Source organism: Mytilus galloprovincialis, chromosome 2, assembly GCF_965363235.1.
Source record: "Mytilus galloprovincialis chromosome 2, xbMytGall1.hap1.1, whole genome shotgun sequence".
In the NCBI taxonomy this organism is placed as follows: Eukaryota; Metazoa; Mollusca; class Bivalvia; order Mytilida; family Mytilidae; genus Mytilus; species Mytilus galloprovincialis.
In genome coordinates, this window is record NC_134839.1 from 33,476,334 (window position 1) to 33,491,805 (window position 15,472).

At 32.1% G+C, this 15,472-nt stretch overlaps 1 protein-coding gene across 2 annotated transcripts; it reads right to left on the minus strand.

Annotated features, from left to right (window-relative positions):
• Window positions 1-448: 448 nt before the first annotated feature.
• LOC143063423 (abasic site processing protein HMCES-like) lies at window positions 449-15,469 on the minus strand. 2 transcript variants are annotated; one of them, XM_076235567.1, is made up of 9 exons: window positions 15,366-15,469; window positions 9,687-9,830; window positions 7,808-8,029; window positions 6,050-6,210; window positions 5,287-5,354; window positions 4,824-4,904; window positions 3,893-3,958; window positions 3,273-3,382; window positions 449-2,448 (listed from the first exon to the last, which is right to left on the minus strand). In XM_076235567.1, the coding sequence occupies exons 1-9, from the start codon at window positions 15,422-15,424 to the stop codon at window positions 2,199-2,201; spliced, it is 1,161 nt and encodes a 386-aa protein (XP_076091682.1). In that variant the 5' UTR covers window positions 15,425-15,469; the 3' UTR covers window positions 449-2,198. The 2 variants fall into 2 exon arrangements, with proteins under 2 accessions (XP_076091682.1, XP_076091683.1); XM_076235568.1 differs by lacking the exon at window positions 15,366-15,469 and adding an exon at window positions 15,039-15,333.
• Window positions 15,470-15,472: the final 3 nt, after the last annotated feature.

Consider the following 15,472-nt stretch of genomic DNA (forward strand, 5'->3'; position numbering starts at 1 on the left):
TTTATATGCCTGTCCCAAGTCAGGAGCTTGTACTCCAGTGGTTGGCATTGGTTTCTGTCCGTCATATTTGTTTTTCGTAAATTGTTTTGTTTTAAATGAGGCTGTTAGTTTTCTCAACTGAATTGTCTCATATTTTTGCCTGGCAGGGCCTTTTAAAGCCAACAATACCTTATGGGTTTTCTTATTGTTTAAGGCAGTAAGGCTGGTCATGAATGCGTTTGTAGACAAAATGCATAGTCTGCCATTTTATAGTTAATTTTTTTACCCATCATGCATCAGATTTGTATTCAGTACATTTCTTTTTACATACAAAAGTAGTATTATTAAAGGAAGTGTGCGATGAAATTCAACATGGCAAATATTTGACCTAAATCTTTTTTTTATGTATCCCAGAGAAAGAGATTGAAATATTGAATGGTTAGGTTACAGTTTGATTAAAACTACAATATTTCCAGCTTAAACTTCTTTATTATTATAAAGTGCTAGCTTTAATAATTACTTGTATATAATAAGTACGGTAATGGTAACTAAAAAGCTGATCAAAGCTTAACTTCAATAAATGAATAAAAAATATGTATACCCTATTACAACGATTTTCTGGAATAAATGTAATTCTTGATAAATTAGGTGTTTACAAAAAGATCACTTCAACACTTAAACTAAATGCTGGTCATTTTAAAACAATATTGATGATTTCTTTCAAGGCAGTGTCTGCACATACCCGCATGCAGGTATGAATAGTCAAATTGCCATTCGTAGGCTACGTGTACCCACAACCGTTTTTTTTAAATGCCATCAGATCGGGAATGAAATGTTAAATATAAATTGCAATTATCGATAATATGGGGATTTCGTGTAGAAAGAGTGAAGAGTAGGAAAAATTATATTTTCAAATTGTATCTATTTAATAATGATACATAATAAACATTGCGAATTAAATGCACACTAATGGAAAATGAAACTGTACAGTCCCTGTAAAAAGGAAATCATGATAACAACTTTGACTAATGAATGAAATGCAACAAATTCGATTTAAAACTACACTTTAAAACAAATACCTTGTATTACTATAGGCCTTTTTCCTATCTAATTTGTTTGGATTTTTATGCCTCCATGAATATATGAAAAATGTATTCTGTTAAACTTTAATAATATCAAATTAATGGAATGTTCTAATTCATGATACCTATGAGATGTCTTCCCCACATGTATATCACTCTTTTCCATTTTAAGAATATTTATTAACTGAAATAAAAACTGTTCACTTACCTATCTCGGGACTATTAAACTACTATTATACCAGCCTATTTATAAATATTTATAAAACTTCTGAGTAGTTTTGATCAATTTATTCACTAATTGCGACAAATTCTGTATATATTTCACGTTTTATTCCCAATCTGATGGCATTTTATTATAAGACCGGATGCGGGTAAGCGTAGCCTACGAACGGCAATTTTACTATTCGTACCCACATGTGGGTACGCGCAGACACTGCCTTATTTCAAACTGATGTATACATAAAAATTTGAAGATGTAGTAATAGTAGTATGATTGCCAATGAGACAATTCACCACCAGAGACTAAATGACATAGAAGTTCACAACTATAGATCAACATATGGTATACTTTCATTACAACCAATGAACTTACATTACAATTGAATATACATGGAAAGGTATAATGCATGTATGACTATTCAAATCATATGAAAATTGGCAATTGCCAAATATATTTAGCGTAAAAATATGCTAAAGAAAAGAGAGAAAAAACTTCAACAAAATACATTTTTTTTAAATGCTTATATATAAAGCATACAATACCAAAACTATAATTAATTTCTTTTCATTATAATTTTAACAAATGGTTGGGATTACAATCCTTACATTTGTTCAGGAATATCATACCACTGTTACAACATAAAATGTTGGTTAGCAAGTCTATAGATGATACTGATATAATGACTCCATTTTTATCATTATTTATTTTAATTCAAATGAAAAGAAACAAGTCTACCCATATTTATATAATGATGTTTGAACACAAAAGTATGTGTGTAATGCCATATATGATTAATTTCAAGCATTTCACAGCCATATTATGACAATTATATGAACTGTTGCAAAACTACTTTCAACAGAAGATATTCATTTTTATTTTTGAACACAAATGGCATTTGAGTGTAAAATCTAAACAGTTCAATCATCACAAGTTTTTATCTTCTTTGCAGGAGAGTCATTATCTTCATCTGGTTCCCTTTTCCCCTTCTGTAACCAGTTCATCATGAGATTACTACTTTTTGATTGTTTTGTTGGAGATGGTCTCATTGGAGATGAGTTGGATTTTGTTTGGGATTTTGTAGGTGAACTAAGTCCATGGTCATTTTGTTCCTTTTTAGGCTGTGACAACCAGTTCTTCATCAAGCTGTTTACTGGTGCTTTTGGTTTCCTTAAATAAAATATCGAAAATATAAATAAAAATATATAACTTTTGAATGATAAAAATACAAGAATGTGTCCCTAGTACACGGATGCCCCATCCGCATTATAATTTTCTATGTTCAATGGAACTAATTTGGCATTAAAATTAGAAAGATCATATCATAAGGAACATGTGTACTTAGTTTAAAGTAGATTGGACTTCAACTAAAAAAATACCTTAACCTTGAAGCGGGACAGACAAATGAACCGACGGACGGACGCACACACCAGAAAACATAATGTCCATAAATGGGGCATAAAAAAGAAAAAGATACCATAATCATGTGAAAATTGCTATGTTCAGCATTTAGTTTTTTTGTTTTTTTGTTTTTTTTTTTACACACAATATACATTACTGACAGTAGTCACACACAATTTTATTTATTACTATTTGATAATATCTCCTCAAACAATAGATTCTGTAAATTCAGAAATTATTGCGATGTTTTTATTATTGCTAAAAAAATGTGACTGGGGTATAATTGAAATAATTTATACTTCCATTTTAGATTATTTTATACAAATTATTTTTCTCTTTGCATTTTATCACAATAATTAATGCACACATTATTTCTAAATTTACAGAAGGCAGGGTTTCAACTTGTATGCATCCAATAACATTTAAAAGTATAATGTATACAACCTGAAGCCCTGCCTCCCTATTGATTTCTTAAATACAATGCTTGAGCTGACTTTTATAAAGACATAGCAAGCAAGCCAACCAAACCTTTAAACTACAAGCATTAGGAAAATATCTCTAAATGTTATATAGCATTATAGATAACAACTTACTTAAGATCTACTGATTGAACACAATCAGGTGATTTGTAACGTGAATTACCCATAGCTGTTGTCACTGGGTGCATCTGTAGGCTTAATGTAGGTCTAATATTCTGTACTGCCTATAACATATGAATAAAAGATTTCGAAAAATAAAAATGGTGACAGTACTTAATTATAAGTTCAGGCTATTCAAGTTTACAAGTTACTATTTATATCTATATCTTTGTTCTCCTTGATTTAAAAACAAGAGTGTACAAGCTAAAATGTCTCGCCTGCTTTATTAAGCATTGATTTTATGTTGAAAGTCTGAAAAATTTACAGAAATTTTATCTGTAACAGAAACTTTATAACGTTTTTAAAGATCTATGACAATAGGGTCAAGGTCAGATAAATAGTGTCAAACACACATACAAATGTATATAGTTGACCTATTGTGTATGCTAATTGAAAAACAGACCAAAACATGATAACTTAACAATGACCAATGAACCATAAAAATGCCACTGAATAGTAATACCTATGTCTCGCATACTGTGACTTTTATCAAAGGCGCGACAAAAATCAAATACAGTTTTATGATCATTTTCATTATGCAAAAATGCAAATAAAGAAATATATTGCAAACTTACCCCTCTTAATGGAACTTCTGCAAAATTTATCCATTCGTCAATTTCAGCATCATTTGTCAATATTGCCTAAAATATGAAAAATATTAAGCAGTATAAGTCAATTGATGGACACAGTCTGATTAATTACTGAAAACTTTACAGAAGATCAGGATATCTACCATATAAATACTTAATATCAACAGTTTTCAAAGTTTGCATAATAAAGCAAAGAAAAATCAGAATTTCTAAAATTGGAGAAGCACTAGATGACCTGAGATAATTATGGAAACAAAAGTAGTTTTATGTCTAGAGTACTGTTGTTGTTTTGTTTGTTTATTGGTTTCTTGTTTAAGACTAATTTATCTAACAATTTGGTTTAAATGATGAAAACCCCAAAATGCACTTTTACCTATGATGGTTTGCTTTTACAAATTATGACTTGGATGGAGAGTTGACTCATTGGCACTCATACCACATCTTCTTATATCTACTAAATTTTATTGTATTTATTAGTTTTTCAGAATTGTTAATTTTTGCTCAGTCTATAATTTTCTATGCGAGGTTTTGCAATAATTGTTTTTATGTTATGAATTGCTTCTGTGACCTTGACCTTTGATATATTGATTGATTGTTGGTGTTTTAACTCCACTTTTAAGCATTTTCCTGGTGGCCAGTTTTCATTAGTGGAGGAAGCTGGAGTGCCCACAGAAAACCACTGACCTTCTATAGGAACAATGACTCCAGCCCTTTGAAAAAAGAGGTCATCTTGATCCAATGAGATATATTGATATCAAACCCATCTTATTTAACTTGATCATGGGTTCAAATGAGAACAGGAGGAAACCAAAATGTTGACACAATTTCAGTCTTTCAAGAAATGATCTGACCATGACCTTGACCAAGTGACCTTAAAAATAGAGGGAACTTCTTCGTTAAATCAAATACAACTTACAGGCATTCTATGGTGTATCCATGACATTGCAGGTGAAGATTCTACCGTTATTACACTGTATGAATACACAGGAGCAGAGTTCTGGAAAGAAAAAAAAAAATCTTCGTTTAAAAGTCATGCCTTAACAAATACCCACATAAACCAGACAAATTAATCGTTATAATTAAATAGATAGGTTGTTCATAGTAAAAGCTGAGATGAACTCTAAGCTCATTTTAACATCATAATTTAAAAAAATAAAAAAAATATGAGCCTGTAAGTTTTCAAATATGTAGTCTTGTGCATAATTATTTTGTTAAATTACCTTTTTTTGAAAAATGGTCTTTAGTATACTAAGATTGGTATCAAACATTTATATGGATGTGGAGAACTTATTCATTTATATTGTACATTAATATGTTTATTAACACATTCTTGTATAAGAGCAGATTTGAGTTTTAATAAGTTGTTTAAGTTGTCTTACATCTGGGGGATGCCATACATCAAATACACCGGCCATCATTAACAGTTTTCTCTCTGTAACCTCTGTTTCTACAAAATACAACACAAAATCTATATACTGTTTTAAAACTGGTTTCATTTATAATCAACTAAGGCAAAACAAAGAATAATTTGTTCTTAATTCATTAATTTAAAGTCATTGCATAAATTTAAGTTGTTTCATAAATTTTTTAAAGATACTGAAACCATTTATAAAAATAATCCTATATTTGAATTTTATTTAACATTCAGTGAAATACTTTATTGTTTTAATTTTTCCTTAAAATTAAGTCTCATTTTATAAATAGCCAGGTAATGAGGAAAATATCCTCATTCAATAACAGTTTGGTGCCTAAGCCTTATTTCACTTATTGCTGGTAGCATGTATTCTGTTACCTTTTTAAAATCAGACTCAAGACTTCTTTTGAACTGAATTTTATTGAACGTTTTGCTGTGTGTTTATCAATATTCCAAATTGGCTACAGATGTAGGGCAGTGTTGAAATCTCACAAAACAAGCCTCTAGCCTTTGTTCGACTTGTATATATTATTTTTTTTAAATTTCATTTATATCATTCTGAGTTTAGTGTGACATCCACTTTTACATATTTTTGTTTAAGGGGCATCTGAACTTGTTTCTGCGATAAAGACCAATTCGTGGCCTAGGACTGTTTTCTGCAATCTTGTCAGGTTGTTATCTCTTTGACACATTCCTTCTTCAAATTCTCTATTCAATAATGAACAAACCTTCCTCATGTTTTACTTCTTTAACATTGAAGTTCTGGTCAGGATCAATTGGCTCCTTCTTCACTTCTAAGTCAGAATTTTCTTTTTTTACCCAAGTCTCTTGAGGAGAATAAATAAAGTACGGCTGCTTTTTGCCTTGATCTCTCTTCCATTCGTAGAATCTTAAATTAAACATGAATTTCATTTAAATCAATGAGAGAAGTAAAATTTTGGTTTAAAGATAAAGAGTATCATATATTATCTTTACACTAAATCCATTGTATATATGTTGGATGTGTATTGATTGATAGTTTAGTCTTAGATGCATGATTTTTTTTATTAGTTGTTAGTGGCTTTGAACTAACTGTCAGTAACTGTGAGTACTCTCAGCTCTGTAATAAGTGTCTTTTTTTTGTTGGGATGTACAAGTATCTTGCCACATGCAGTGGCGGATCCAGGGGGGTCTGTGGGTTGGAACTCCCCCCATTTTTTGGACAATCAATGCATTTGAATGGGGACATGTAGTTGGAACCCCCACTTTTTTTAAATGGCTGTATCCGCCCCTGACGTCCACTCTGTGTTTTTGTTAGATGTATTTCTATTTGTATCCATCTGATGAGTAATAGATATAGGAAGATGTGGTATGAGTGCCAATGAGACAACTCTCCATCCAAATAACAATTTAAAAAAGTAAACCATTATAGGTCAAGGTACGGCCTTCAACACTGAGCCTTGGCTCATCCCGAACAGCAAGCTATAAAGCCTTTTTCAACCTATTTTTATAGTTTGTTCTTATGTTGTTCTGTTACACCACCATGACTACTGTCCCATGTTTAATAGGGGAAGGGTTAGGATCCCTCTAACATGTTTAACCCCACCACATTCTGTACATATGTGCCTGTCCCAAGTCAGGTGTGTAATTCAGTGGTTGTCGTTGTATAATTGTTTTTCAATTATTTTTTGGTACACAAATTAGGTCATCAGTTTTCTCATTTGAATTGTTTTACATTTGTCAATTCAGGGCATTTTATAGCTGACTATGTGGCATGGACTTTGCTCATTGTTGAATGCCCTAAAATGACCTATAGTTGTTAATTTCTGTGTCATTTGGTCACTTGTGGAGAGTTGTCTCTTTGGCAATCATAACACATCTTCTTATTTATATTCTAGATCGTTTATGGTTTATGGTTTTTGTTAACCCTTTTTTTCCACTGAGTTGCTGTCTTATAGACAAATTAGCACATCTTATTTTCTGTAGCATAGAATTAATATATTTGGTAGAACATACTCTAAATGTATTGGTTGCAAAATAGAATAAAATCAAAGTGCTTGTGAAGGTAAAGATAGCTTTAATTTATCAATGGGAGGTAAAATTAAACATTGCATTGTATAAGCATTGGTTGCAGTTGATTCAAAGTTCTACAATTATGGACGACAACTCCAATTTTTATTGATAACTTTAATAATGACATCATAAATATTTTTAGAACAGATCTTAAAATTCCTGCACCTTGCACAAATCATGAATTTATACAATTTTCTTTACAAATATTACATAGTTTTGTAACTTGAATAACTTAGCTTATATTTCATGTATTTCATTGATAAATTTCTGGAAATGTTCATTGAAAGGATGTTTAGAATGTTATGATCAATGCACTATATTTTGTGTATCTAAAAAGTAGTGATAAACCTTTGAAGATTTAGATATATCAAGTCAGTACCATAGATTTTTTTCATGCAATATCTACCCAAAAAACACCAATGTAAATATCTTACCCATCAGCTAGTACCACACATCTTCTACCTTTCTCCAACGGAACTTTATAGGTCTTCTTCTCCAACATTCCTTCTGCTCTACAGTTATTAGTTTCATAACCTACATTTGTTGGATCTCCTTTATGCCATGATGGGACTAGACCCCATCTCATTGGTTGTATTACTCTCTCTGTAATGGTATCTAGTTCTCCCTGGTAATGCTGACTTGAAATCAAAACTGGTCTGCATAACAGAGGGGGAAAACATTACATGTACAGCTATCATGGCTATGAAATACATGTATGAATCTTAAAAGAAATAGTATCCACACATGTCATTTATCTATCTTAATCAACTTTTTTAAACAGAATAGCAAGCTTAGCAGCATAAATTAAAGGCCCAGAGGAGACTGAATCCATCATCTTGTCAAAAAGATTCTGCAACTTTCCTTGCAGGGGAGATAAATTAAAGGCCCAGAGGAGACTGAATCCATCATCTTGTCAAAAAGATTCTGCAACTTTCCTTGCAGAGGAGATAAATTAAAGGCCCAGAGGAACCTGAATCCATCATCTTGCAAAATGATTCTGCAACTTTCCTTGCAGGGGAGACAAATTCACAGGCGGAAACCCAGTTGAAATAGAACAAAAGAATCAAGCTCTTTGTTAGAGAAGGCGATAAATGCTTACTGTAATGTTTACTATAGTAACAAAAAATTTAAAAGTTAATAGAAACAAATAAAACGACAATTTTCTTCTCAATTACGAGGTGTTTTTTTTTAAAAACACCATTTGCATAAGTTTTCAATTTATCTATTACATAGTAATGCAGAACAATAAGATATCAAGTCGACGACATGGATATTTATCAAGTTGGATGTAGAAAATGCATAACCTTGGATTAAAAAAAAAATTACCACAGACGGAGAACATATCAATCTATTAGTTCAGTAATTTTCATGTCTGCCCTTCCATTATGTGACTCAAGAAAAAATTCAAAAAAATGGGTAACAATTGTATCGAAAAGAGAAAATCATGCAAAGCAAAAGTATTTGATATATCATCTCGCTTCAGATTCTATCATTTGTATATATCAAAGCTACAGGTTTACTTTATAACATAAAAAAAATCACAGTACAAAAAGATGAAATATATGGGTCAAGTGAAATACCTATCTAATGAATCACAAAAACAGAGGAGGTGTGTTCGAATAGCTATTGTTTTACTAAAAGTACTTGACGACAGTGTTTTAAGTTGGTTGATGAAAATGCATATCTTCGAGAAATTTTTTTTTGTGTGTGATGACTAGGGTTTATAATCTTCAACCACTGAAAACTTTTAGTCTGCCCTTCCACGAAATATTTAATTAGAATTTTTTTTAAATGTTTAAGAATTTTCGAAAAATTCCACCTGACAACCGATCAGACAATAGTTTTAAGTTGAATCAATGCAGACAAGCTCATTAACTGATGCTCATTAGCTAGTAGATACATTTGTCTTTTAAAATACAACTGACATACAAGGATCGTAATGGTGCTATGTGGATAAATTTATTGGTTTTCAAGAGCAAAATTGGCAGCGCGTCATCCTTACAATGGCTTCCATTTCTACGATTGTGAAAATGAACTGGCGTAATGGAGAGATAATTTTGACGAAGTAGAATCCTGACTGTTAAAGGCCCAGAGGAGCCCATATCCATCATCTTGCAAATAGATTAGATGCAACTTTTCTTGCAGGGGAGACAAATTAAAGGCCCAGAGGAGCCTGAATCCATCATCTTGTCAAAAAGATTCTGCAACTTTCCTTGCAGGAGAGACTATGATTAAAACAAACTAAACTTTACTCCACTGGACCACTAAATTATAACTTATATTCTATCACTTTAAATAGGTTACAGAACTTACGTATGTGAACCAGGAGCTACATTGTATGATGGGTAATACTTCTGACCACCAGGAGGATCTCGCCATACAGGTTGTTGTCTCCCTTTACCAGTAGTTTTTGACTTGAAGGAACAGGACTTACAAATATCATCTGGTTCTAGAGCACTAAAACGATTAAATGATACTGGAAATTCAGCAATTATTGCTAGGATTATAATGGCAATAATTTAAACTTGCATTTTGAAATTTTTATGAGTTAAACAGGATTTTTCTCAATATTGCAAAAATTACAATAGTATTTTAGTCTAAAATGACAAAATCGCAATAATAAATGCATGCAAACATTTCTGAATTTAAAGTAACAGAGCGAACAATGAACAAAATCTTTTATATCAATATATATTATAGATGTCAAAATGAGTGGGAATGATAGGGAACCTAAAACCACTTCCAAGAATATTCTTTTTAAGTACAACAAGCTATATTAAAGTGACATGAGTGAGTGTGTGACAGCTTGGGTTTTTAGAAAAGGGGTCAAGTACTTTCAGATAGCTTTCAGTATCCAAGGTAACTGAGTTTTCTTTGATACAAAATAATATTGTCTGATTTACTTTTAGTTTTTTTCTTATCTAAATCATATGATTTAATAGAGTTAAATGCTTTTCCTGTACTGATTATTAATAATACAAAAGTAAGGAGTTGTGGTACAATTGCCAATGTGACAACTACCCATCAGGAAACCTAAGGATAAGGATTTAACATTGATATCACTGTATTGCCTTCAATAATGTGCAAAACTCATGTCATAGAAAGAGTTAAAAGATCCTGGCAGGACTATAGGTTGCACTTTGTAAATACACGCCTCTTTTGGGGAGATTAAGAATATTCATAGAAAATTAATTTTGTTTACATACTTGTTCCCAGTTATGCTCTGTGTGTTCCATCTCATAGAGACATAACTTGGGAATGTTACCAGTAAATATGTATGTGAATATTGTTTACATTGAAATCTGTGGTAACCCTTCATTCGATGTAGGGGTAGTTAAGAAAATTAGTGTTGGTTTAAACTCTGAAATGTTCAGGGCATATAAACATGATAAACGTTGAAAATATGCCGCACAGCCCTATATTTTGACGTTTGAAAAAATTGTAGTGCATATGAACATTCAATTCTAGGATAAGATTTGTTTTCAAAACTTCATAGTGAAAGTGGTACAGTTTTAGCCGTAAAAGGAGTTCCTATGGGAAATTGCATTGTCAATATTTACAGAAATGCAACCTATATAAAAACCAAATGTTTGATTTATGAAACAATAAACAAAAATATTAATGGCAAACAACAACCAAATACAACCACTGCACAACTTTCCAGACCCTTGTACAAGAACATGAAGAATTGCATTTTTTTTTTGGTTAATTCCAACCATCCCCTCCAACTGGGATAGTGGTGTTACTACAAAAGTGTTAACAATATTAACAGAGGACTAATGACTCCTCAGATTAATAATAATAATTCTTTATTTAAAGAAGGTTTCACAGTTAGCTATAAAACTATTCTTTACCAAGATCCTCATGAAATACATTGAAATATAACAAACAATGAATTAACAAAAATTAAGCACAATCACAAATTATTGATAGAAAAGGTACTGATCTATAAAGTACTCATGGCTACTGCATAAGAACTAGTTCAATTCCTTATTTCAACTACTAAATAAATCATGTTTTCCAAAAGCTAAAATATTGATTGGTACACCTCCAATGGATTTAGATTATTGACTTTTTAAGCATTCTGCAATCAAACCATGAATAAAATATGTTCTTTTAATTACCTTCCACTAATCTGCTAATCAAGATAAAGAAGGGAAGGCATTTTTGAATAATTAATAAGTAAGAAGGCATCAACACAAACATATAAACAGCTATCCTTCCAAAATTTTTATTTATAGTTAATATCCAAGGGACAGGACTTCAAATTTAACCAAAAAAAACTTTCATCCCATCACATATCCTGTTTCAGTTGTTTTGGGGTTGTCTCTAGTCTAATCTTTATAAATGTATGGTACAGTGGCGGATCCAGAAATTTTCATAAGTGGGGGCCCACTGACTGACCTAAGAGGGGGCCCGCTCCAGTCACGCTTCAGTGATTCCCTATATAAGCAACCAAGTTTTTTCCCAAAAAGGGGGGGGCCTGGGCCCCCTGGGTCCCCCCCCCTAAATCCGCCTCTGTGGTATTATTTATAAACAAATGTGTTGTTGATTGTTTTGATATTCAAAGAATGTGGTGTTGATGGTTTAATTTATTTACAATTTTTTAAACATGTAATTTAAGCTTGAATATCAAAAATTTCCTTCAAGAACTCAACATATTGAATAGACTGTTTGTTGAAGAAGGTATCTAAACCTCTAGATTTGTATACATTGTGTCAGGAACAAATACTGTTCCCAGATTGGGCTGCTGTCACATTAACGTTTTTAATGTTACTGTACAAATGAGGCTTGTATAGTGTATATTGGGAGACGGGATATTTGCCATTTTAATTTTAGGGATACGGGATATTTGTCTTAAAAGTAAATGGGATATGGGATATTGATGCATTTATAAGGATATTGAATTTTTAACATAAAAAAAAAAGTTGAATTTAAAAGTTAAGTACAGAAATATTTACATCTCACTTGATAAAATTGACCCAAAAAGTTTAGTATCAAAGGTCATTTTAGTGCTTTGTTGATTTTAATTGAGTTTATGGTCGTTTTATTTAAAAGTCATCCAAACCCAAGCGAAAAGTATTGATCTATTTTCGATATTTATATGTTCATGTGTACTGATAATTTTAAAAGTATTTGTTTTGCTTTCCATACTTCGTTCCTTATTGTTAATTTTCCTTTTTTGGATGGTGATGTTCCTTTGGCACTATCTTACAGTGTTTGTATATCACAACATCTCCGCTATGCCCGTGTCTGTTGTAACGTTTTGGATTTTAATGAACGAAATCTATGTATTACTGGTAAATAATATTAAGTCAGGGATTTAGTTACCACAAATCACTTAAAATCTTTACTAAATTCTAGATTTGGTTTTGAAGTTTGGTTCTACTTGTAATTTTTTTTTTTTATTTCAAACGGGATAGCACATCCTCATTTTTACGGAGATGTTGTTTACCGTGCCATTGGATGTTGGATGTGTAATGATTGATAATTTAGTCTCAGATGCATTACTTTTTATTAGTTGTAATTGGCTTTGAACTAGCTGTCAGTAACTGCAAGTACTTTCAGATCTGTACTTGGTGTCTTTTTGTTGATGGGATGTACAAGTACTCGGTCACGTCCACTCTCTGTTTTTCTTAGATGTATTTCTATTTGTATCCATCTGATGAGTTAAGCCTTTTTCAACTGATTTGTATAGTTCGTTCTTATGTTGCACCACTGTCCCAGGTTAAGGGGAGGGTTGGGATCCCGCTAACATGTTTAGCCTCGCCACATTATGTATGTATGTGCCTGTCCAAAGTCGGGAGTCTTTAATTCAGTGGTTGTCGTTTGTTGCTGTGTTACATATTTGTTTTTGTTCATTATTTTTATACATAAATTAGGCCGTTAGTTTTCTCGTTTGAATTGTTCTACATTTGTCATTTCAGGTCTTTTTATAGCTAACTATGAGGCCATGGGCTTTGCTCATTGTTGAAGGTCGTACGGTGACCTATAGTTGTTAATTTCTGTGTCACGTGGTCTCTTGTGAAGAGTTGTTTCATTGGCAATCATACCACATCTTTTTTTATATTATATGCTCATATGCATTGATAATTTTCTTGAAATAATCATAGATTTTTGTTAGATGTATCCATCTGATGAGTTAAGCCTTATTCAGTGTTGTCAATGTTTTCTTTGTTTTGATGCTTTATATGATTACAGGAAATTTCTAGTGTTTTACCTCTTATTTTTTACGTGGCGTGGCGAGGATCTTCAGAGGTCTCCACGTTTTACAAATTGTTCTGATGTGCAACGGCTGTTTTGCCAGACAAGCTGGGCCGAGGGACGTCAGAGCACGTCCCATATCAAAAAGTAGATATTTCGCTGTATAAACTATGTTAATAACGAATAATTACTAAATAATCAATGTAAATCAATATATTTTCTTTCTATTTACTGGTGTTGTGAGGAAAGAAATTAAAAAAGTAACAAAAATATTGGGATCTATGTAAGGGAGCTACCATTTGATTTTTATGGGGGGGGGGCTAGGATGAAATTTGAAAAAAATAGGCAGGACAGGAGTTTTGAGTAAAAAAAAAAGGCAGGATGAGCATCTTGGCAAAAAAAAAAGGCAGGATGACAATTTGGGTAAAAAAAGTCAGGATAAACTAGTAAAAAAAAAGGCAGGACCGAATAGAGTAAAAAATAAAAAGGCAGGACAGAGATTACAACTAAAAAAAAAAGCAGGACAAAATTTTTCATCCTAGCCCCCCCCATAAAAATCAAATGGTAGCTCCCTAATTCATAAAGTTCAAGATCACAGAGTCAAATGTTGTGTTATTTCTTTGCAAAACAAGGGCTGTGCAAATTTTGCCTGCTGTAAAAATATTGCAACAGTTAAGTGTAATGTAGGTACATTAGCAGAAAGCTTTCTTGTGTTAAATTTTGAGTTATTGAACTTGCATGCTAAATATCCACTTTTTGATATGGACGTGCTCTGACGTCCCACAGTCTCAGCTTGTCTGGCAAAACAGCCGTTGGATGTCAGAGCAATCTTGGACAAGAGACAGGGTTGCGTCTTCTGTTTTTTCCAACATAGTTTAACGTGTAGGATGAAGTTTCTTAAATATGAAAGAAGAATGCTATCAAAATTATATTTACAGTCATATGCATCACGGTTTGAACAATTAAAAAAAAGTCTGAAATAAGACCCCTTACACTGAATTTATCGTTTAACATCACATAAAAGAGATTGTTATACAAGGCTCTAGATAAGATGGAACACTTCTTCTTTTGGACACATACATTGTATATTCTTATTTAACACTAGAAGTATGCACTAAATTTCCTTTAACACAGTTGTTTTCCCAGAGTCAAAATTGTTGACGTTGTGCATGTTGTGATGATGAGGAAAAAAATGGGCTTGGGAATAAATTTATAATGATTTTTTGGGATATTTCTAAATAGTTTTAGGGATATGGGATATTTGTAAAAAATAATTATTGGGATATTAGGGGTAAACATTATAGGGATACGGGATATTGGGATAAAAACTTAATGGGATATGGGATATTGATACCCCCCTAAACAAGCCTCACAAATCGATCCCTGGGGCATATAATTTTATTTTTATGTCAAGAAATCAGTTAACAATTTCCAGGTAATTAAGCTATGAATTAAGCCTACCATGCAGTACGTCCACACATTGTTTTTACTGCAGTTATGTTCGTGGGTGTTATATCATATTACATTTCGGACCTGTTGATTCATTAATGAATCATTCCTACATGATTTGTCATTTAAAAGAAATGACAATTATTTGCACTCAATAAATTATATATATATTTTGTTGTGGCAATCTTCATTTAGAGTGATGACAAAAAGTATGTGGAATAAAACACTAAAGTGCACTGTAGTTTACAATATTGCACATGGCAAAGTTTGTTTTTTTTAGTTCAGTGCGAGATGAGTGAAATGTAAAACCTGTTTTCATTGGTTTATTTGACTAATGACCTCGTCACGTGATTGTACATGTCAGATTGGTGAATGTCGGTTGTGAAGAAATTTGGCATGCAAACAAGGAAATAATCAGGACAAACTCCTTCGTCTGACCATAATAC